Source organism: Primulina tabacum, chromosome 11, assembly GCF_025594145.1.
Source record: "Primulina tabacum isolate GXHZ01 chromosome 11, ASM2559414v2, whole genome shotgun sequence".
Classification (NCBI taxonomy): domain Eukaryota; kingdom Viridiplantae; phylum Streptophyta; class Magnoliopsida; order Lamiales; family Gesneriaceae; genus Primulina; species Primulina tabacum.
The window spans coordinates 36,589,561-36,614,854 of NC_134560.1; the positions used below are offsets into that span (position 1 = coordinate 36,589,561).

Here is a 25,294-nt window from a genome sequence, read left to right on the forward strand (position 1 = left end):
GTAAATACAAATCAGATCAATTCCTTTTCTATACATACATACACCAATTACTTCCGTTTATTATAAAATAATACTTTATCAAAACAACTTAAATAAAATATTTTTTTTATGTTAACAAAAAAAATTCATATTTAGAAAGTTAGTCATATTTTTTGTTAGGTGTAAATCAAAAATAAAATAACTAAAGTATACCTAAAAATAGAGAGGCATAAAAAAATTTAGGTTAAAATTTTTTTATTTAAATACTTATGCAAAAACTTGTGTGAGACAGTCTCATGGGTCGTATTTTGTGAGACGGATCGCTTATTTGGGTTATCCATAAAAAATTTTACTTTTTGTGCTAAGAGTATTACTTTTTATTTGAAATATCGGTAGGGTTGACCGTCTCACAGATAAAGATTCGTGAGACCGTCTCACAAGAGACCTACTCAAATACTTAATAATTTTTGGGGCGCCAATTTTTTTTATTTAAAAAGCTAAAGATAAAATCTAAAACAAATTAAAATTTGATATCAAAATTAAGGTCTTATATCATTTTATTTATTTTAATTTTTAAATTTTTTTATTTGTTACATGTTAAATATTTTAAATTTATAAACATCTTTTTAAAAAAATTTACAAGTTACACTCGTATATCATGCGGACAAGCGAAGTTCTTATTATTATATTTGATTTGCAGACTACTGCGCTAGCCCGAAAACATCAAAGGTAACGTCGGCAAGTTCTCACATCAAAAAATGTATATATTTCACGTGTTAACTAAATTTCGAAATAGTTATTTGATATGAACCATGTCAAGTATTCCAACATTTGTTCACTAGCATTAGGAACAATTCTCCGGTCCGGAAAATTATTCTGAGATTTGGACCCTACTTGTTCGGTCTGATTATCTCTATGCCAACTTTTGGTATACCGAAACAAACTAAAGTCGTGTGAGTCAAAATGTAGTTCCACCACTGGTTTGTTAATTTCCCACGGTTTTCCTCAAGAAACGTGTTTTCACCAATTTGTATGTAAAATTAACCAACTTCGTTTGACCAACCAATGTCCAACTTGGAGAGCTCTCACTCACTACCTTCACTTTACCATCTTATATATAAAGGGATGTTCGTTCTCAAACCAGACATCAAGCAGCATCGTCTGACAAACTAAGTTATAGATCATATTTAACTAGTGAATACAATGGAAATTGATCTTATGCAAAATTCAATCGAATTATATACAGTTGGAGGGTTCATTGCATTAGTTTTGGGGTTGATTTTGCTATACTCATTGCCTGAAAGTAAGGGTAGAAATACTAAGATAGAGAAGAGTAGAGATTCCGGTGTCAAGAAAAGATCGGAAAATGTTGTCAAGCTCCGGACTGACGGGCCACCGGATGTTGTCATTGTTGGTGCGGGTGTAGCTGGTTCTGCACTTGCTTATAGTTTGGCTAAGGTACGACAAATAATTTCATCCTTTCTTTGTTCATTCTATTGATATGATATGATTCTTATGAGTGACACATGATGTTATTCAAGGCGAACTCTGTTTGCGGTCGGGGGAGATTGTCTAGTCGAATAAATATGTTAAAGTTTTATAACGTGTTTGTTACTTGTTCATGATTCTTGTGTACAATTCATGCATGCAAGTTGTAGGTGAATGCGAGATATATGGTTGCCACTTTTTTTCAAATCTGCTACTTCAAGAATCTGAAGTTGGATTTACATTTCCATGCGGAAATTCAATCTGATTTTCATGCTTACTAAATGTACACTTCGTTGAGTTCTTTTTGGATCTGCATCAGGTGCAGATAACTCACTCGCCTACAATCATGTTTAATGTGCTGTTTTTGTTGTATCAATTAACAGGATGGGCGACAGGTTCAAGTGATTGAGAGGGATTTAAGCCAACCTGACAGAATAGTTGGTGAGCTCCTACAACCAGGAGGCTACCTGAAGTTAGTGGAACTGGGAATGGAGGGTAAGATATGATCTGATATCCTCAAAACTTTGAAATACATTCATCTTTTAGTCGCTTGAGATTTCTTGAGCAAATACATTATTTTTTTTATGTATATACTAATTTCGATTTACGGTTATAGAATGTGTGAGCGGGATCGACTCTCAGCAAGTGTATGGCTATGTGCTTTACAAAGAAGGAAAATATGCCAAATTAAGCTACCCGTTGCAAGAATTCAGTTCAGATGTTTCCGGAAGAAGTTTTCACCACGGCCGGTTCATCCAAAGGCTACGCCAGAAGGCTGCGTCGCTTCCCAAGTATGGCTTGTTTTTGGCTAACTTTTGACGTCGATATTTTCTATAAATTTCTTATAACATGATGATTTATATCTTTATATAGTGTGAGAATGGAACAAGGAACCGTTACGTCTTTAATAGAAGAGAAGGGGACCGTTAAAGGAGTCAAGTACAAGAACAAAGATGGACAAGATGCTAAAGCATATGCACCTCTGACTATTGTCTGTGATGGATGTTTTTCAAACTTGAGGAAAAATCTGTGCGTACCCCAGGTAAAATCTGAGAACTCTGCCTTATCTAAAGGTAATCTTAACAAGAAAAGATTCTCAATTTTAACAATTTTTACAATCATTTTGCAGGTAGATATTGTATCACACTTTGTTGGTATGGTACTGAACTTAGAGAACGGCAACCTGCCTCAACCGAACCATGGACATGTTATTTTGGCAAATCCGTCACCGATCTTGTTCTATCCGGTTAGCAGCACCGAGGTCAGATGTTTAGTGGACGTCCCGGGACAAAAGTTGCCTTCAATCTCTAATGGAGATATGGCCAAGTACTTGAAAACCAAAGTGGCTCCTCAGGTATATTAATGACAAAGATTCAGAATTATTGCCAATGCGTGATCCTTGGAGTTCTATTCGAGTCTGATGAAATTTTCTTGAACTCTTTTGGCTTGATTTTCAGCTTCCAACCGAGCTTCGTGATGCGTTTGTTAAAAAAATCGAGACAGGAGACATAAGATCAATGCCAAACAGAAGCATGCCAGCCTCTCCACTGCCCACTCCTGGTGCAATCTTGCTCGGTGATGCATTCAACATGCGCCACCCGTTGACTGGTGGAGGAATGACGGTTGCCCTTTCGGATGTGGCGGTCCTTCGAGATCTCCTACGACCTGTCGAAGATTTCAGCGATGCAGCTGCCCTCACCAAACATCTCGAATCCTTCTACACCCTCAGAAAGGTAAAAATATTGAAGCGTTATCAAAAACAAAAGAAGCGAACTTCCAACACCAATATAAGTTTATTTCTTTTGGTTTACAGCCAGTGGCATCCACAATAAACACATTAGCAGGAGCCCTTTACAAGGTATTCTGCCCTGCACCAGATCAAGCCAGCAAGGAAATGCGCGAGGCTTGTTTCGATTATTTGAGCCTGGGAGGGATGTATTCACAAGGACCAATCGCACTGCTGTCTGGTTTGAATCCAAGGCCTATGAGCTTGGTTACACACTTCTTTGCTGTCGCCTTATATGGCGTGGGACGACTTTTGCTACCGTTTCCTTCGCCTAAACGCCTTATGCTTGGAGCCAGATTACTTTCTGTAAGTTCTTTCACCTAGGGAATAATTAAATTTTACGTATGATCTTTCATCAAATCCCAGTTTTCATCCCCATAAGACAACTGAAAATCGCATTCGTCGTGTCTGATAAAATTTATTTATATTTCGTTGCGCAGAGTGCATACGGGATCATATTTCCTATAGTAAAATCTGAAGGAGTAAGGCAAATGTTCTTCCCTATCACCATTCCAGCATATAACAGAGGATCCTCAGTTGTAATGAAGAGTGCCTTGTTCGATATGATGACGTGATAATACAAGATTTTGCATAAGAATCTCTGTTGGAGATGAAGCAAGACCAAACAAGAAGAGGCATATCAAATGATTCTTTATTTTTACTCTATACTTTTTTTTATAATAAAAATTTATTCTTTTTTATTCAAATTTTCATTTTCTTGCAATAGAATATTCTTCTAGTACGAGTTATAATATTGATTTTATTATGCTCCGTGCAATGATTATTGCTTGTAAGTAGTCAAGTACATATGAATACTAGATAGTACAAAATCGGGGAACACTTTGTCATAATAAAAGTAGATTAATTGCCCTTAAAAATAGTTCATATTATCTTAGATGAGTTTTTTTTTTCCATTACAATATCGAGATAGAGATCGGAGGATTTTTTTCGTTTTTACGTGGATTTGAACACGTTTCTCCTTTCAGATGAGAGGTTTATGGTGGCGTATCAGGTGTGATAAAACATTTCAAGATTGTGCATAGAATATATGATTGTCACCGCAACAATAATCAAATAAGTGGGCATGATAAATGAACAATATAACAAAATTATATATTTTCTTAATAAGTGGACATTTCAAAATTGTGCATCAAACACACGAGTTTGATTTATAAATTCACTTAATATCCAATTTTGTCGCTATTTCTTAATTAATGTTTTATTTATTTATTTACTGTGATTTTCTGATTTAATTATCTAATTAACTAATTTATTTAATTGATACGTTACTTTGATTTCTTTTTTACACTATAACTTAATAATCGATTTTTTTAATTTAATTAGTTAATTAATTTAATTGATACATAACTATACATTATTTCAAATTAAAAATCTACATTTTATAACAAAAAATAGTTCAGACTTTATTTTTTAAAATTCAAGTTAAATGAACATATAAGTTTGTGGTTAGTGATTCACACTTAATTTTTTTAGATTTCAAGTTAAATGAACATATCGATTTGTGGTTTGTATTTTTTAAACCTACAATATATTTTCTATTATAAAAAAATGGTTCGTACTTAATATTTTTAACTTAAAGTTAAATAAATATTTAGTTTTTTGTTATCTCATTTATATCTATCTATAATATTCATCACTACAATGTTAATTATCTAATATTTGATTTGCATTGATTTCAATAAATAAAGTTAGCTTAAATAAATATTTTTAGATGGTGGTGTTTTATTGTATCTGAAATAATTGTGAGGTCATGAAGATATGAATAATTTTAGTTCTTTATTTTTTGTAATATAATAATAATATATTGTGATTTCATCGATTTATTAAGATTGACACAATCATATAATATTATTCGAATATTTGTTAATTGATTGATTTATATATGATTAATGTATGTTCTCATTTTTTAAACTTCAAATTAAATGAAAATATAAATTTATTGTTAGAGGTACAAAACTTAATTTTTTAAATTTCAAGTTAAATAAAATTAATTTATTTAATTGATAGATTGATACATCAATATGCATTCTTTTTCTCACTATTAGTTAATAATTGATATATTTTTTAATTAATTTATTTAATTGATACATAACTCTTCATTATTTCAAATAAAAAGGTCGAATATTACGTATTTTTTTAATATGCATTCTTTCACATGAAAAGTGTGCTAATATTAATATCTTTTTAACAGTACAATATATTTCCTATGTTTTATGATAAAAAATGGTTCGGACTTAATTTTTTAAACTACAAGTAAAATAAATATATACATGTTTTATAACCAAAAATGGTTCGAACTTTATTTTTTAAACTTCCATTTAAATGAACATATAAATCTATGGGTTTAGAATTTGCACTGATAGATTTTTAACAATTCAAAAATCTCCCCTTAAATCGATAAGGTCAACATCGATTTAATAAGAGCACCTTCTCTCAAACTTGTTATGTAGTGTGATAAAACTAAGTAGCTCTTTTAGTTTCTGAAATGCAGGTAGTTTGAGGGACCGAGTAAATATGTCAGCTACTTGGTTTTTGCTTCTACAATAGATGAGATTAATTGTTTCATTCTTTGTGAGGTTCTCTTAAAAAATGATATTTGACATCAATGTGCTTGCTTCTTCCATGTGGGACTGAATTCTTTGATAGTTTTATGGCTGAACTATTATCACAATAAATAGAATCATGATTCTTGAATTTAAGCTCTTCAAGAATTTTTTCAATCAAATAGCTTGATATACATGAAGTTGCTGCAACAAATTCAGCTTCAGTGGTTGATAAAGTAACAACTGATTGCTTCTTCGAAGTCTATGGAACAGCCGTTGAATCTAAGAGAAAAGCATATCCTGAAGTTCTTTTTCTATTATCTCGATCTCCTGCATAATCACTGTTGGGGATCGATAAGGAGTTTAGAGGGGGTGAATAAACTCTTTCCTTTATTTGATGAATTTGCAAAGGATGCTAGAATCCTGTTAGAGATTATAGCTGGTCTTGTTCGAATGTAAATCCAGCAGATCACAATAAGTGCGGAAACGATTTAATGGAGTACGATGAGAAATAATAAAACAGTAGGCAGTAGAACAGTGGTTGTTTCTGGAAGTTCGAAAATAAAATCTTCTACGTCTCCCTTTCTTCTGTTTCAGAAGGTATCACTAAAAGACTTTGGATATTACAGTACAACACTTGTACACACCCACTTCAGTAGGGCTTACCCTTAGCCTACTGAAACTCTTAGTAACACAACTCCGTAAAAACGAATACAACAAAATTCTGGAAAAGACTATTTTCCAATTTACAAACTCTTCTCAATGATATAGTAAAGTGTTTAGCTTGAAGAGAGTTATGAAACAGTAACAGCACAAAATAATCTCAGAAGATCGGATATGAATAATAAAGCGTGTGCTGCTTTTCTGTATATTGAGCTTTGAAGATAAGTAGTTTATGAAAGCTCAAAACTGACATTGGAATAATCGTTGCGTTGATAATGATAATAACGTTGTTTCTATAAAGGATTGATCTTATTATATCTAGAAAGCTTGAGTCCAATGTAAACAAAACGGCTTCTTTTGACTTCTGATAGAATCGGCTTTATCACCTAAAAAAGGCCCTGCAGAAAGCTTTCAGAATAATCATTCTTTGTTTTATACCAAAATTGGTAAGGCGTATTAAATAACTTTGTACAGCATTAATGGTGCAATTAATGCTAGTACTAGGTAAAGTAACGGTAACATTTAAGATTGTAACGATCAAGTAAAAGACGTTAAGTTACTTCTGCTTAAGCTAAGTTCTACTTATAAAGCTACGTTTTGCTTCTGGTTTTCTAAGCTGATAAGTACTCGAAGAGTACTGCTTTTGTTAACGCGATACGAGAGCTTTTACTTTTATATAGTCTTCTGGTTTTAGCTATCGCTTCATACTGATTTTGACTCTCATCACCACAATTAAATCTAACAATTTCCCCCTTTACGGTGATGCCAAAACCTAGATGTTAGTATCGAAGAATATGAAAGTAGATAGCAAATAAGATAATCGATAAACAAACAAACAGTAAAACAGAGTTCAAAAGAATTTAATCATCCGTTCCAATGTCTCTGAACATTGTTTCCTCATCCTGAGGATCTTGGTTTTTGAAGGAGGATTCTGCATGATGTCCTCCAGATCTGCCTTCTTCTCTGCCTTCTGCTTCCCCCTTTTTGGCATCATTGGCTTGAACACGAGTGAGTAAGTCATCCACTCGGCCAGTAAGAGTAAGAATGCCATTATTCAGCATCTCCGGAAATGGTGCCTGATTCGAAACTCGTTCATTTAGATCAAGAACAGATTGAGATTGAGACTCAATCTTGGCATCAATAGTTACAAGTTTCGAGTCCAAGGCTTCTACTTTGGTGGAGACTGATTGAATAGCCGAATCATGATCAGAGACAGTTTTAATGATGTCAGATTGACCAAGCAAGATGCTGGCGTGACTTAAGACAACATTTTGTCTGAAAAGGCTGATTTCGACATGTAGTTTGGCCAATGATTCTGCCATGCCAGTGACTTTTTTTGAGATGCAGTCACGGAAGAATTTTGTGGCACTAACCTCACCAGCATGTTCAAAAGACAACTGTTTAACAATCTCTGACAGATTATCAAGATTTTTCCTCAGAATATCTATCTCGAATTCAAGATCAAACGTTGTTTCTGCTGGGGACGGTGTCCTTTAGAGCATACTCTTTCTGATCTCTGCGAGACGATCGTTGTGAGCAGGAGAATCAGCAGGATGGATAATCAAAGCAGTAGAAGGGGCATCTTCTAGTTGAGCAGTAGAAGGAGCAGTAGTCTGTTCTGCAGAAGTGCCTCCAACAGTAGTTGTTTCAGGAGCTGCACTCTGATCTGGTTGGGTAGCTTCCGTGGCTTCCAGTTGCTCAGCGGCTGGAATAGATTTAGATTGAACATTCAAAATAGTTTTCATTTCCGCCTGATGTTCAGCAGAGAATACCTCTAGATTCGGCAGTGATTGAGATGGGGTAGCATCTGATTCTGCCATGGATTGGTCTGCTGGTCGAGCTTCTGGTTGGACCACATCATCAGCCCGATCTGCTTCTGGTGCAGTAGATACAATAAGAGCAATATATTGAATGACTTCATCAACTGAAGCCAATTCTCGAACATAAATCAAAGAGGAGGATTGAGTAGGCATCGTCAGGGATGCAGGAGTACTAGAGACCTTAGCTTCTGATGGAGCTGTGGTCCTTTCCTCAACTGGCTCATTCTGAATAAAGTCTGGGATGAAGCCTACATGATACTGTACAGGCTCTCCAAAGGCCTGTTCTTGAGCAAGAAGTTGCTCATTCATCAATTTCAGTCTATCGGTCAAAATTTGGATGACATTCTGATCTTGAGCAGCAGTAGGAATCATAGAGTCGAAATTAGACTTAAGAGTCTTTAAAGCAGATTCAAGCTTCTGACACTTCAACTGCTCAAGAATGTACCTTCGTCTACTCATTGCCGCAATAACATTTTCGGTCTTGGCAGAGTCAAAGACCTTCTTCTCATTTTTCACCATTATCGCATAAACACCTGGTGTTTTCAAATAAGTGATTGGGTGGAGAATTCTGATTTTCAGCCAATCATCAAACAAAATCATGTCTTCACTGTAGATTTTTCAATCTTCTCCAAGTGAAGATCAATAGCAGTGAGAACAGATGACTTGGCGCCAAGATTATGGTTCTGCAACAAGTTTACCCTTGCCTTTATCTGAAGAGGAGGCAGGCAGTACGGATCTAAAGGCAGAATACCCTGCAGTAGATTCTCGAAAAACGACTCCAGACGAGGGTCTGAAAGTCGGAATAGAAGTAGAGGTGGTGATAGTAGATGTGACTGCTGGTTTGGAGACTGGGACAGATTCTGGTTGGGATGAGGTGGCTTCTGGAAACACTTGTCTCTAAGGGACAGTGTCTAAATCAGCAACGGCTGCTGTTTTCTTGAGGCGGAGAACTGAGCGAGCTTTTTTCTTGCTAGGGCGGCAAGGAATGATGCCTTGATTGGAGAAGCAGACTCCTCAGATACTGTTTTATCCGAATCAGTGGAGACAACCACTCTTTTTCTCTTGATTTTCTTTTGAGGCACTTGAGCCTCAGTCTGAGCATCACCAACCTCTTTCTTCAGAGCAACAAACTCGGCCACAGTTGGTTTTGGCCTCAAAGCAAGTACATTGGCAGCATCGGCCATTGTTACAAAAGAAGCATCCTATTTAGAAGTGTGAGGCAAACCAGCATCCTTTAACATCGTGCTGATCTGAACAGCAAAACCAGTAGCTTTCCTCACAACCATATCCTTCATGATTCTGAACAAGAATCGACTCCAGTCCACCTTAAAGTCAGAAGTGATAGCTACCATCATTTGTACCTTCTCCTTGGTCAGCTTATAAAACGTACCAGCTTTGACCAGAAGTGCCTTTGCCACGATATCGACAAGCACTTGATATTCCATTTTCAGAAGCTTTTTGAAGCAAGAGAGACAGAGTTCCTCTCCAGAAGCTGAGAAGGAGGTAAGAGCAGTGGACATCTCCTCCTTAGAAATATCAGACAAGTCAGAGATACCTGAGCATGGAGAAAGAAAGTCGATCTCAATAGTACAGCATAAACGGAGATAGATGCACCTCCCTGGGAATAAATGATTTTCTCTTCCTCGACGGTTGCTTTGGCGTAGAAATCCAAGAGAGTAGTCTTGTATATGATAGCAGGTGCTTCCAAAAACCTTCGGAGACCAGATTTTTCAATTGCTTTGAACATCTTAACAAGATTCTCGTCTTTGATGGTCAGAACCGATGCAAAGTTGACTTGATAAGCATTTAGAGTTTAAGCTCCAGCCATTTCTGCAAGCAAAAAGAATTCGAAGTAGATTCTGTAGTAGATGAATGCGAGAGAAAGCAGTAGCTAGTAAGCAAAAGTCTGAAATCGTAAAAAGGTGAAATGAGATCGAAAAGGCGGTTAATAATCAAAATGTACAGCCGTCAGAGAAACATAAAGACACGTGTCAGTATGTTTGCTGTTGAGTTTTTGAAAGGTTAAACAGAGAGTGTCAGGTACACCAAAATTTTAAAATAAAATGAAAGAGGCGGGCTGTACAAGCGGTTATTAAAGAAAATCATAAAAGGATTTGTCGTCTTATGATAATATCTACTGGAAATCATAAGTTCTGAAATATATCCAGCACTTTTGTAACTACCAGTAGACACATTGTTTTATCGAAAAGACAAATATTCTTTTGCTTATGACATGGCACGGAAATATCAGAAAAAAATTCCTCCTGAATAAATGCAAATAATAAATAAATATTAAAAGCGAAGATACGAGATCTGAAGGAAAGACAGATAACTCTTGATATTCGTGCATGAAATGAACAGACAAGTGGCTCTTTAGCTTCCCCGAGGCTTACTATAAATACCTACAAGCTCACAAACTAAGTCATTTACACAAATAACAAATCAAAACAAATGGATGATGCAAATATTCTCTCGGAGTCTTCTCCAGAGTCTGATTCAGCAGATGAGTAACAAAGGCAACTTCCAGCTTCTCGTAAGGTGATGTCTGAAGACATCATTTTCCAAGATATGAAGACTTGGAAGAAATATCTCGATCTATAATTTGAGTATTTTCTTGACAGTATGAGGAATCATCCCGTTCACAAACCACGATCATGCAAAGAGAGGGGGATGATTCCATAGTGTTAGAAAGACTAGGCTGCGGAATCATCCCTTCTACAAACCATGACCACGCGAAGAAGGGGATGATTCCAGTAGCGCCTAGTTAGGTCCTGCTGAAGTTCTCAGTACTGCTGAAATCAACAATTGTAATAGATTAGAGAATGTAATGCATCTAGTTTCATGAATGAAATATCTCATTTTGTCATATCTCTTGTTCTGCTTTTACTTACTGCAAAAAAGAAAACAGAAGATAGTAAACAGTAATTAAGATAAATCAATTAAACCGAGAACATTACGAAAATAAGAAAACTTATTCTCAGGCAAAGGTTTAGTAAAGATATCTGCTGCTTGCTGATCAGTAGGGACATATTCCAGACGAATGTCTTTCTTCTGCACATGATCTCTAATAAAATGATGTCTGATGTCAATGTGCTTCGTTCTGGAATGAAGTACTGGATTATGCGTATTTGCAATAGCACTGGTATTGTCACATAATATAGGTGATTCAGAGGCTTGAACTCCACTAGTCTTTAAGTTGTTGTTGCATCCACAGTATTTGAGAGCAGCAGCTTCCAGCAGCAAGGTATTCTGCTTCTGCAGTATACGTAGCTATGGAAGTCTGCTTTTTACTGAACCAGGAGATCAACCTATTACCAAGAAATTGACAAAAACCACTTGTGCTTTTTCTATCCAGTTTGCAACCTGCATAGTCAGCATCTGAATATCCAATAAGATTGAAAGAAGAATCATTGGGATACCAAAGGCCGACATTTTGAGTGCCCTTTAAGTATTTCAGAATATGTTTAGCAGCAATGTAATGTGATTGCTTAGGGTTAGATTGAAATCTTGCACAAATACAAACAACAAACATAATATCAGGTCTACTGGCAGTAAAATATAATAATGAACTAATTAGACCACGATACTGAGTTACCTCTACTGAAATTCCATTTCATCCTTATCAAGTTTAGTAGATGAGCTCATTGGAGTGGAAGCAGCAGAGCATGTTTCATGCCAAACTTTTTCAGTAGTTCCTTAGTAAACTTAGCCTGATTTATGAAGATTTCAGGATCAAGTTGCTTAATCTGCAGTCCTAGGAAGAATGTCAATTCTCCCATCATGCTCATTTCAAATTGTTTCTGCATTAATTTAGAAAACTTTGCACATAATTTGGGGTTAGTTAACCCAAAGATAATGTCATCAACATAAATCTGTACCAATAGAATTTGCTTATTCTTAACTAAAGTGAACAAATTCTTGTTTACTGTGCCGATTTTAAAGTCATGATCGACAAGAAATTGTGAGAGCGTGTCATACCAAGCTCGAGGTGCCTGTTTTAAATCATACAGGGCTTTGTGTAATTTAAACACATGATGCGGTAAGAAATGATCAATAAAACCTGGAGGTTGTTCAACGTAGATCTCTTCTTGCAGTAGACCATTTAGGAAGGCACTTTTCACTGTCCATCTGATAAACTTTGAAGTTTTTGAAAGCAGCAAAGGCTAAGAATATTCTGATAGCTTCAAGCCTTGCTACTGGTGCATAGGTCTCATCATAGTCTATTCCTTCTTCTTGTCTGAAACATTGAGCCAGCAGTCTTGCTTTATTTCTGACAACAATACCTTCTTCATTTAGCTTGTTTCTAAATACTCACCGGATTCCAATAACAGCTTGATGAGATGGTCTAGGTACAAGAAACCAAACTTCATTTCTTTTAAATTGATTAAGCTCTTCTTGCATAGCTTCAATCCAACTGGGATCGAGAAGAGCTTTTTCAATCTTCTGGTTCATCCTGAGAGATAAAAGCAGCATGCATATATTCATTAATCATTTGCCTTTTGGTTCTTAATGGAGCTGCTGGAATACAAATGACCAAAGATGGAGGGTGAAATTTTCTCCAAACAAAAGGGTTTAAAGAAATTTTTCCCTGGTTTGATGGATTCGGATCATGCTCAACTAAAGCAGTAGCAGATTCTGGAATGTCAACTTCTGGTTCTGGGGTGTCCTGTGTCTGAACAACTGGTTCTACCAGAGGAATGTCTGGTTCTAGATTTTGAGCATCTTTGACACTTGGTTCTGCATCATCTTCACTATCCAGTTCCAGATGAATCCTATCTAATCTGTTACTTAGATTTGACACGTTAGAAATTTCAAGAGCACTGCTATCTTCATCAAAAACAACATGAATAGATTCTTCAACATTAAGAGTTCTATTATTGAAAATTCTGAATGCTTTGCTCACTACTGAATATTCAAGAAATAATCCAGCATCTGATTTTGAATCAAATGCAGACAAATGATTTTTACCATTATTGTGCACAAAGCATTTGCAACCAAATACATGAAAATAAGATACATTATGCTTACTCCCTTTCCATATCCTATATGGAGTCTGATTTTGCCTTTTGTTTATCATGGTTCTGTTTTGTGTGTAACATGATGTGTTGATTGCTTCTGCCCAGAAGCGCTGAGAGATGTCTGCATCTGCTAGCATTGTTCTAGCAGCTTCTTTAATATTTTTGTTTCTCCTCTCAGCTACTTCATTTTGTTGAGGCGTTCTGGCAGCTGAATATTCATGATGAATTCCCTGTTCATCTAGATATAACTCAAGAATCTTGTTAGTAAATTCAGTGCCCCGATCACTTCTGATTTTAATGACAGAAACTGATTTTTCATTTTGAATCCTTTTCAGAAGCTTGATCAGGAGGCTACTGGTTTGATCTTTTCCAGTAAGAAATATCACCCAAGTAAATCTAGAGAAGTCATCAACAACAACAAGTGTATACTTCATTCCCCATAAGCTCATGATAGGGATTGGACCAAATAATTTCATATGCAATTATTCCAAACAGCTTGAAGTTGATTTACTACCTTTATTCTTGAAGCTAGAACTTACTTGTTTACCAAGTTGACATGCAGAACATACATGATTCTTAACGAAATTAATATCAAGTAAACCATCAACTATGTTCTGCTTCTTGAGATAATTAATAGACTTGAAGTTCAGGTGATTCAATCTCTTCTGCCATAGCTAATGTTTATCACTAAGGGAGGCAACTAAACGTGTAGGAACATTAACATGATCTATGTTCCAAGAAACTTTGTAACTGTTGTCTTCTCTTTTTCCCATTAATACAGTAAACTCATCAGCATCTTTAACTGTGCATGTGTGCTTCTGAAAAGCTACTGAATAACCATTATCACACAGTTGACTAATACTGATTAAATTATAACAAAGATTTTCAACCAAGAGCACGTCATATATAGTGATGTTACCATGGATAATTTTACTTTTACCCACGATTTTACCTTTTGAGTTGTCCCCAAAAAGAGTTATCTTTGGTCCAGTACAACTCATTATTTCTGAAAGTAGATTCTTTTGTCCGGTCATATGTCTGGAACATCCACTGTCCAGATACCATATGGAGTTGCTGATCTTGGTTTTCCTCTCCTGTTCCTGCAAACACAAGTTTTAGTAACTGGTACCCAATCCATTTGGGTCCGAGCCTTATCAGTCCTTTAGGAACCCACATTTATACAATTCTAGGCGACCTTGTACTTCGGGTATCCACAGATGTGTTTGCAATAGAAGGTCTGTTATCTCTAACAGAATGCATCTTAGAATGTTGTTCTTCCCTTCTGTTTTTGTTGTCTGGTCTGTATCTCTTCTGAACAGGTCTAGAATTATAGTACTGGTTGTTTCTAACCTTCATCGAGGGTTGTCCTCCTGAGTTGAATTCTCTACTGGATCCATAACTCTGGTGGACTCTTCCCTTACGTTCAACATAACCCATACCATAATGCTTTCTTCTGTTCGTCTGATCTACCAACCTTTCAACTCGAACAGTTGGTACTACTGGTTCCTATACCACACTGGATTTAACAAAACGAATGTATTTCCCTTTGCTTGTTTCCAGTTCTGACTTAGTACTTGTTTCAGAAGTGCTTTCACTATTGCTGAATCCGAGATCACTCTTGTCTCCAGATTGCTTCTGCAATTCTTGCATCTTCTCTAATGAAACAGAAGACTTGTTCCATGCATTTACAGAACCAATAGCTTCTGATTCTCAGATCTCATAGTCTGGTAATCTGCATTTACTCTGTCATTCTCAGTCTTCAACTTACTTATCTCAACTTTTATATCACCACAGCTGTTTTCTTGCAATCAAGTAAACTTACTGATTTGATCCTTTAAGTTTTGATTTTCAGTTTTAACTTCCTCGAATGATTGAGAAAGTCTTGAATACTCTTCTACCATATCATGCAGTGCATTAACCAAATCAGTTCGTGTAAATTCATTAGAGTCAAAGTCAAATACCTCTCCAGATGTCGAGGTTGATTCAGTGTTTGCCATGAGACATTTGATCTCTTCTGCGTCGCTATCAATGGAATAACTTTCTGAGTCAGAAGACTCAGAACTAGAATCCGCTCATTTTGACTTGCTTTCTTCTGCAATCATCGTTTTACGGTCTCTTCTGGATTTTTTGTCATTCCTCCTGTATTCTTTTTTCTTTTGATCATCCTTCTTTGGCTTAGGGCAATCAACGATGAAATGCCCGACTTTTCCACAGTTGAAACACGTCATGTCACCAGGTGGTGAATCCTTCTTAAAGTTTCGGTTAGGACCCTGGTAAGCTCGATGATTCTTCTTCATGAATCTGGAAAACTTTTTCACAAATAGAGACATTGCATCGTTGCTGATCTGTTCAGCAGTCTTTTCAAATGTGCTTTCAATGGCAGTAGCAGGTGATGCACTTGGAACAACTGCAGCAGTAGCAGTAAGAGCCTTGGTAGGTGGATTTGATGAGGGCTCTTCTCCACTTCTCACTTCAAGTTCAAACTCATAGGCTTTTAAGTCTACAAACAAGTCTTGTAGTTCTAACTTGTTCAGATCTTTAGATACTCTCATAGTCATGGTTTTTACATCCCATTCTCTGGGTAAAGCTCTCATAACTTTGAATGATATTTCTCTGTTGTCATATTCTTTCCCCAGAGCTGCTAGCTCATTAACTAAGCTGCTGAAACGTTCATCAAACTCATTCAGAGTTTCTCCAACTTTCATTTTGGGATTTTCAAATTTCTGCATTGCTACAGACAACTTCTTCTCCTTTTTCTGTTCATTTTCTTCACAGATTTGGATGAGCTTTTCCCAAATCTCTTTTGCAGTAGAACACATCTTGATCTTGCTGAAGGTGTTCTTATCAAGCGTTTTGTAGAGAATGTCCTTCGCAACATTGTCTAGATTGACTTTCTTTTTATCCTCGCCAGTCCATTCACTTCTGTGCTTCTCAACCATCTGAGGTGCTCCCTCAGTAACAGCAATAACAGTGTTAGGCTTTAAAATCTTCAGTGGACCATCTGTGATGACAAACCACATGTCATCGTCTTGAGCTGCAAGATGAGCTTGCATACGGATCTTCCACATCGAAATATTCTTTTGAAAACATGGGTACTTTGCTGAAGTGTGCCATATATGTTGTAAATATTTAGAACAAGAAAAATCTGCTCTGATACCACTTGTTGGGGATCGATAAGGAGTTTAGAGGGGGTGAATAAACTCTTTCCTTTGTTTGACGATTTTACAAATGGTGCTAGAATCCTGTTAGAGATTATAGCTGGTCTTGTTTGAATGCAAATCCAGCAAATCACAATAAGTGCGGAAACGGTCCAATGGAGTACGATGAGAAATAATAAAACAGTAGGCAGTAGAACAGTGGTTGTTTCTGGAAGTTCGAAGATAAAATCTTCTACGTCTCCCCTTCTTCTGTTTCAGAAGGCATCACTAAAAGACTTCTGATATTACAGTACAACACTTGTACACACCCACTTCAGTAAGGCTTACCTTTAGCCTACTGAAACTCTAAATTACACAACTCCGTAAAAAGGAATACAACAAAGTTCTGGAAAAGACTCTTTTCCAGTTTACAAACTTTTCTCAATGATATAGTAAAGTGTTTAGCTTGAAGAGTGTTATGAAACAGTAACAACACAAAATGATCTCAGAAGATCGGATATGAATAATAAAGCGTGTGCTGCTTTTCTGTATGTTGAGCTTTGAAGATAAGTAGTTTATGAAAACTCAAAACTCACGTTAGAATAATCGTTGCGTTGATAATGATAATAACGTTGTTTTCTATAAAAGATTGATCTTCTTATATATAGAAAGCTTGAGTCCAACGTAAACAAAACGGCTTCTTTTGACTTCTGATAGAATCGACTTTATCACCTAACAAAGTACCTGCAGAAAGCTTTCAGAATAATCAGTCTTTGCTTTATATCAAAATTGGTAAGGCATATTAAATAACTTTGTACAACATTAGTGATGCAATTAATGTTAGTACTAGGTAAAGTAACAATAACATTTAAGATTGTAACGATCAAGTAAAAGAAGTTAAGTTACTTCTAATTAAGCTAAGTTCTGCTTATAAAGCTACGTTCTGCTTCTGGTTTTTCTAAGCTGATAAGTACTCGAAGAGTACTAGTTTTGTTAACGCGATACGAGAGCTACAGCTTTTATATAGTCTACTGGTTTTGACTCTCATCACCACCATTAAATCTAACAATCAATATCACAAAAAGGCATCAAACCTGATTGTTCTCCTTTCTTAGAGTAGAGACCAAGTTCTAGTATTCATTGCAAGTATCGTAAAATCCTCTTGACAGCTAAAAGATGCATTTCTGTATGATTCTCCATGTATCTGCTCATGATACTAAAATAATACATTATATCCAGCCTTGTGATACACATTAAGTTTCCAACAATTTGCTTGTAAAGTGTGTTGTCAATCTTTTTTCTTTCACGATATTTGGTTAGCTTCAAATCTCACATTACGGAAGTACTTGCAGAATTGCATTTCTCCATCTTAAATCTATACAAAATATTTTGAACATATTTCTTTAGGTAAATAAAAATCCCATAAGTAGATTCAACTACTTCAATACCAAGAAAATAATGCATATTACCAAGATCCGACATATCAAACTCAACCATCATAGACTCTTTAAAATTTTAAACATGACATTATCATTACCCGTGAATATAAGATCATCAATATACATTAGAATTTTTCCTTGCTTTTCAATTTTGTACAAAGTGTATACTCAGATGGACATTTTTGAAAACTCACCTTAAAAAAATAAGTCTCAGTTCGACTATAACATGCTCTTGGGACTTGCTTTAACCCATACAAAGCTTTCTCCAATTTATACATTTTGTGCTCATTTTCAAGCTTAATATAACAAGGAGGTTGATCGATATAGGAGGTTGATCGATATATATATCTATATATGTGTGTGTGCGCGCGTGCCTCCAGATATTGTGTGTGTGTGCGCGCGCGCGCTTTCAAGTCTCCATGTAAGAACGTCGATTTCACATCCAATTAAAAGATATATCATGAATGTTCCGCTGCTAATGCAATTACCAATCTGATCGTATCATGCCTTGCAACTAGAATAAACATTTCTTTATAGTCGACTCAAAACTCTTGTTTGTGATCTTTTGCTACCAAATGTACCTTAAATTTGTCGAATTTTCCATTTTTTCCAATTTACTCTTTTAAATCCACTTCACACCTATTGTTTTTGACCTTTTGGAACCTCGATCAGTTCTCAAGTTTTATTTTTTTCGATGGATGCGATTTCAACATTCATTGTCTTTCGCTATTTGATTCTTTGACGATATCTTTGAAAGCTATTGGGTCACAATACGAAAATAGAGCAAAATAAACAAATGGATCTTCAATTTGGTTAATATCAGTTACCTCATAATCGGTCATCCATGTCGATCTTCTTCTAACTCGTTGAGATCTTTGTTCATTTTTTGTATCATTGATTGAAATGTGTTGATTGATTGTTGCTCGTTGCTCGTTGTTAGCAAATTGTGTATTCTCCAAAAGATGCTGCATTTGTTCTCCATTTTCTCCATCAAAATCAGCTTCAATTTGTTGTCTAACAATATTTTAATCATCGAAAAACTATTGAACATCGTGAATATTTTTTACATTGAGATAGCTGACTCTACCGATTCTCGTGTTAGTATATATTTGATTCAACTTTGAACACAAGTCTTTTTTTACGCATATATTTTACCTTGCTGACTTGTATCTCAAACGAGTTGAGATAAAGTGATATTGTGTTTTTTTACCCCAAAACAATCATGCCGAAAATTTTACTAGGTATTCATTCATCCTCTCTAAACACCTAGTCGATCCTAACAACGTATGATATTGAGTACACGTTACTAGTCATAGACTGAAAAATGGAGAATTCCACTGTACATTGATGCGATTGCAATTATTATAACAAAAAGATATTTGGTTATTGCATGTTATTGAATTAATTCAATATTATTGTTCTGAAAAAATCGATCATCTAGATTAAGCAGAAAATCGTTATTTTCATATATAATGTATTAGAAGTTCAAGAGATGCATAAAATATGTCACCAACATTTCATTTACGACTAAGAAGGTACACAATCGATACTAAATATAATGAGGAAATTTTAAATTTTAACTAAAAACTTTTTAATTTTAACTAAAAACTTAAGAGAAGAAGACATAACAAACAAAAATGATATAACGAAAAGTAAAATATATAAAATAAACAAGTGAAAATATGCAAACTTCATATATTTGATTAAGATGAATTTATAAAAAATATACTTTTCATTTTTATTTATTATATTAATTAATTTTATCTCAAATAAAATCGTTTTCAAATAAAATGCACGTACACTTTTTAGTACATTTTATATATACCAAATGAGTGCCAGGCCCAAATAAGAAATGCCAACTTAGAAAATCTAAATGTTTTGAGCTACGGCCCAGACGGATTCCAACTCCTTTTAAATAATTGAAAAGAAGTGAGGTATTAAATCGAATATGTATGCATGTAAAACTATTGATACTCTTAAAAACAAAGTTAATTAATATATCATATCGTAATTAAAATAAACATTTATGTATGCACGTACATATTCAAGATGTCAAGAGTCGAATAATCGATATCAACAATCATACATAATATCATCGAGCTGATTCATGCCTCATTGAACATTGTTTAGAGATATGACTTCACTCTCGATGTCAGCAACTACCTAAGCAGGACCGAATCAAGGTGCCCAAAGATTCCAATACACAACATAATATCATATAACAGATATATACCGAAAAATAAACGAATATCAATAACAGATAGACTCAATATGATACGTTCAGTTGTATTGTTGTGTTTAACTAAAATAAGTCTAAAAGTTAAACAAAATAGACCTTTCAAAATTTTAATAAACATGGCTCAAATAAATCTATAGGTGATTATCACTCTCGATATATTTATGGGGTTGGCATTAACTGTAGTTTTCATGCTGATCAGAGCACAGTTTTTGGGTTGATTCCTTCAATAATCTGTTTCAAATAATACATGAAACGTGAACGGCCGCCTTGCGACCAAACATCATAATCAAGATTTCTTCAATTCAGTACTACATCATATACCTACAACTTTTCAGTTTTAATTTATTATCTTTATATTTTTATTTACAAATTTAGTCACTTTTCTCGACGTGACAATGATGAGGTAATGCAGGAAAAAAATTGTCAAGAATAAAAAATTATTAAACTAATATTGAAATTCGATAACATAAACGATCAAATAAATAAATATATATAGATCAAGGAAAAACTTGTGTGAAACGGTCTCACGGGTCGTATTTTGTGAGACTGATATCTTATTTAGTCATCAATGAAAAAGTATTACTTTGTATGCTAAGACTATCACTTTTTATTGTGAATATCGGTAGTATTAACCCGTCTCACAGATAAAGATTCGTGAGACCGTCTGTACTCATCGATCAAAATACAATTTTCAATATATATTTAATTGAATGGGATTCACGTGGATTGCAAGTGGGGGCCAATGACTCTTTGAAACTCAGAAATAGTGGCCACCACATGCATGCTATGCTATGCTTCTTTCACTACTCTCCACTCCCCATAACTTCCACAATAAATAATCTCGCCACGCCTCCTATTTTATTCCTCATAATTTTATTTAAAAATGTACGTACAAATTTTTTTTATATATAAAAAAAAGAATTTATTTTTCCTAGAAATAAAATAAATCGCTGCATAATATTGATTATTTAAATATTTACCTTAAAAATTAGAGTAATTTACAGGCTATGGTTGTCTTTTGAATTGGTGGCACACCGCACAAGTGGTCGACCTCCGTGCCATTCGACAGACTTTATATGTTGTGCCCACAATTCCCAAATAGTGATCATGTCCTCCAATTATATTATAATAATTAACAATACAGTATAAATAATAAATAAATCCACAGAAAAAAATAAAAATATTATATATTTTATACATATATACATGCACAGCATTTAAATATATATATAGATTTCATTTCATTTTAATATAGATTCGAAAAGAAAATGGGAGGTCGAGACGGTCTCAAGAATCTTTATATGTGAGACGGGTCAATCATACCGATATTCACAATAAAAAGTAATATTCTTAGCATAAAAAGTAATACTTTTTCTTGGATGACCCAAATAAGATATATGTCTCACAAAATACGACCCGTGAGACCGTCTTACACCAGTTTTTGTCTTTTTTAATTAATCTATAGCTAGATTGTTGTCTTGAATAATTTTCAATAATATTTTTTTAAAAAATAAGCGTTCAAGTTTAATTTAATTTAATTCAATCTTCTTGCTGTTTAAATTCAGAATGTCAATTAATTATCCTTTCCCGTTAAAATTTTTAAATCGCACCCTTTTACTCGAGAGAAGCCATACGAATCATGCCACTTATGGACTTTATATAACATAAAAATTATTAAAAACATTTAAAAAATAATAATTTATCCCCATTATCACATGTACGGTTGTCCGATGGCTCAATGAAATGGTAGGTAAAATGTGGGATTTTCAATTAGATAATTCAACGTGTAGTACATACACCATTACTTATATTGATGAGATGACAAGAAATTTAGAAGCATGTCGCGTCTGGATTAATGGATTTGATTTTGTTCAATATATTTTATTTGAAAAATAATTTTAAACATAATGAATAGATTTGAAATTCATATGAATTTAATCTATCTCGACAAGTCGATGAATTTGAAAATCCAGATGCGTCTTAAATGATAATTTTTTTGGAGTAGGTCTCTCATGAGACGGTCTCACGAATTTTTATCTATGAGACGGGTCAACCCTACCGATATTCACAATAAAAAATAACTTTTAACATAAAAAATAATATTTTTTCATGGATGATCCAAATAAGAGACATGTCTCACAAAATATGACTCATGAGAATGTCTCACGTAGATGTTTGCCATTTTTTTGGGTGTAAATTTATAAAAAAAAATTTATTCTATAGACAAATCAAGAAAATAAAACTTAATATGTTCTAATGAGTATATATTACTTATGTTATAATATGAATAAATCTTTTATTTCCAATTTAATATAAATGAATTAACCTTGGCGGCCACATATAATTTCATCCACTAATTTTCTTCATAGCCATTAGTTTTTACTAGACAATAATTGTTGCTTCCAAATTTCAAATCTATAATATTCTGGTTCATCTCTATCTACGTACTGAGTAGGTATTTTATGAGACGATCTCACGAATCTTTATCTGTGAGACGGGTCAATCCTACCGATATTCACAATAAAAAATAATACTCTTAGCATAAAAAGTAATATTTTTCATGGATGACCCAAATAAAATATCAGTCTCATAAAATACGACCTCTGAGACCGTCTCACACAAATTTTTACCTAGTTTTTACTAAACAATAATTGTTTCTTCCAAATTTCAATTATCTATAATATTCTTGTTCATCTCTATATCTACATAATAGAGAGTTAATCCTGAGTCAAAGTCAGTCATGCCGTGAACAATTACTGTTTTTTGCCGTTTGAATTACTAGCTAAATCTTTATTGGAGAGCAAAAATAATATCTTTTAGGAGATTCATCCATACGTGATATTCAAACTTTTGCATATTTTAAAATATCAAAGTTACACCACTGTCATAAACTATAACTTATGACATTCAGCTATTAAATGCGATGAATTATATCACAATTGTATATTTAATATGTAAGTATTATTTTATTGATGAACACATAAGTGAGCACGCTTTGTTACATGAATAGCAGAACTATATATATATATATATATTTTTTATATCATGGCCACCAAAAAAGAAGAGAAAAGAAGCCGCCAATAAATGACAAAAAAGACAAAAATAGGCTTTGTAAATTTTGCAAAATTCGTGTGCTATCCATGGACTCTTGTTTGGCCAAGATTCATTAACCTGCATATATGGTCTCTTTTTTCTTATTTTTTTTTCGAGTAAGATATAATATGGTCCAAATTATTAGGCGCGGGGAAATGTATACCCACCGGATGGTGATAAATTTTATATGTAACGTCATTATTTAAACTTGTCAGGAAATTATAGATTCATGTATCGGATAAATATCGCGACTTAGATTTTGTAAAACATGACATAAGTTGAGATTGAATCGAGGATAAAATTAGGGGTATGATTTGAACCATTCAATTTCGTGATTTTAAATGATTCGTGTGCATGGAAAATCATATATATCCTTCTTATTTTTAGTATCACAAAAACTTTTATAAAACGGTCTCATGAGTCAATTTTGTGAGACAGATATCACATTCGAATAACCCATGAAAAATTATTACTTTTGATATCAAAAAGATTATTTATTATTATAAATATAAGTAGAATTGATCTGTATCACGGATAAAGGTCTGACAAACCGTCTCACAAAACCTACTATTTTAATATTTTGCGGGAAGGCATATGTTGTTAAAGAGTATGTCTCTTGTGAGACGGTCTCGCGATTCTTTATCTGTGAAACGGGTCAATCATACCGATATTCTCAATAAAAAATAATACTATTAGCATAAAATAATATTTTTTCATTGATGACCCAAATAAGATATTCGTCTCACAAAATACGACATGTGAGATCGTCTCACACAAGTTTTTGTCATTAAAATTTTGTTACTTTGGACGTCAATGTAAAACACTCTTTGCAAAAATTCAGTTATTCTAGAGTCTTAGAACTTTCCATGATTATAATACAAGATTGTGAGACAGTTTCACAATTTTTTTTTTTTGAAATTTATTTTAAAAAATATTTCAATATATTTATGTAGCTATATTTAGGTAATTAAGATCACATATATATTCATTAAATTATTTTATTGTTTGTTCAAAATCAAACTCACGAAATAGTATATCGAATTATCATTTTTAATCAAACAAATTTCAATTTCAAATCATATATATATTTTTAATAGGAATTTAATACAATTTCATGAAAATAATAATGGGAAAAGTTGACTGGGATCCAATCAATCCCCCGACCCAAAAATCTCTTTAACCGTGATAATAATAAATAATAAAATTATTAAAAACGCGTCTCCATTCGGATTTAATTTGACGTGTAATTGTGGAAATTTAGCTTTCATTAAAGTTTCCCATCAAAACCTCTTACAAAACAGTGGCATGTCTTTTCAATTGGAATTGGTCGGAAATTGTAGGGTGATTTTATTTTAAGCACAATGTTATTTTCACAAGTGTTTAAATTAATTAAACAATATCATTCATATATATATATATAGCCAATTTTGATACGTTTCCAACAAACCGTGTTCATTTCTATGTCCATCGTCGATATGATACTCACCTAGTCCATGTAAAATTTTAATATGTTTCATCACAAAAAAATGTGAATAAGACACGTGTATGAACTAACATATCAAAATTCATGTATAGATACATATACACATATATAAACGCAATGTTTTCTACGGTAATTGAATTGAGGTATTCTACCCATTTATTTTTTTTAATTTTTTTAATATAAAAAATAATATTTTTTTATTTAAATGTAATCAAGTATTTGTTCTACAAAATTATCGAGGTATATAAATATTGGAGTAGGTCTCTTGTGAGACGATCTCACGAATCTTTATCTGTGAAACGGGTCAACCCTACCGATATTCACAATAAAAAGTAATACTCTTATCATAAAAAGTAATAATTTTTCATGGATGACCCAGATAAGATATTCGTCTCACAAAATACGATCCGTGAGATCATCTCACACAAATTTTTGCCTGAATATTGAATACGTTTGACTCTAAAATCTTGAACCGATAGTTTGATCACAAAATCTGCATGTGTATGCCATTTGCTTGTCATCCCTCTTTAATGCTTCACAAGAATTGAGAGAAAGACGAGTAAACAACACAAAATTATGACGAGT

At 34.0% G+C, this 25,294-nt stretch overlaps 1 protein-coding gene across 1 annotated transcript; it reads left to right on the top strand.

Moving 5' to 3' along the window:
* Positions 1 to 1,112: 1,112 nt before the first annotated feature.
* Positions 1,113 to 4,105, top strand: LOC142519453 (squalene monooxygenase SE1-like). The gene is made up of 8 exons (XM_075622482.1): positions 1,113 to 1,437; positions 1,851 to 1,962; positions 2,084 to 2,258; positions 2,341 to 2,509; positions 2,597 to 2,821; positions 2,925 to 3,200; positions 3,281 to 3,559; positions 3,694 to 4,105. Exons 1-8 carry the CDS (start codon positions 1,183 to 1,185, stop codon positions 3,826 to 3,828), a joined length of 1,626 nt encoding a protein of 541 aa, XP_075478597.1. The 5' UTR covers positions 1,113 to 1,182; the 3' UTR covers positions 3,829 to 4,105.
* Positions 4,106 to 25,294: the final 21,189 nt, after the last annotated feature.

Bases quoted from the DNA above. Each gene is read 5' to 3' on its own strand.
- LOC142519453 (XM_075622482.1), top strand. From the start codon at position 1,183: ATGGAAATTGATCTTATGCAAAATTCAATCGAATTATATACAGTTGGA. The intron at 1,963-2,083 runs GTAAGATATGAT...TTACGGTTATAG, and splicing joins AGTGGAACTGGGAATGGAGG to AATGTGTGAGCGGGATCGAC. The intron at 3,201-3,280 runs GTAAAAATATTG...TTTGGTTTACAG, and splicing joins CCTTCTACACCCTCAGAAAG to CCAGTGGCATCCACAATAAA.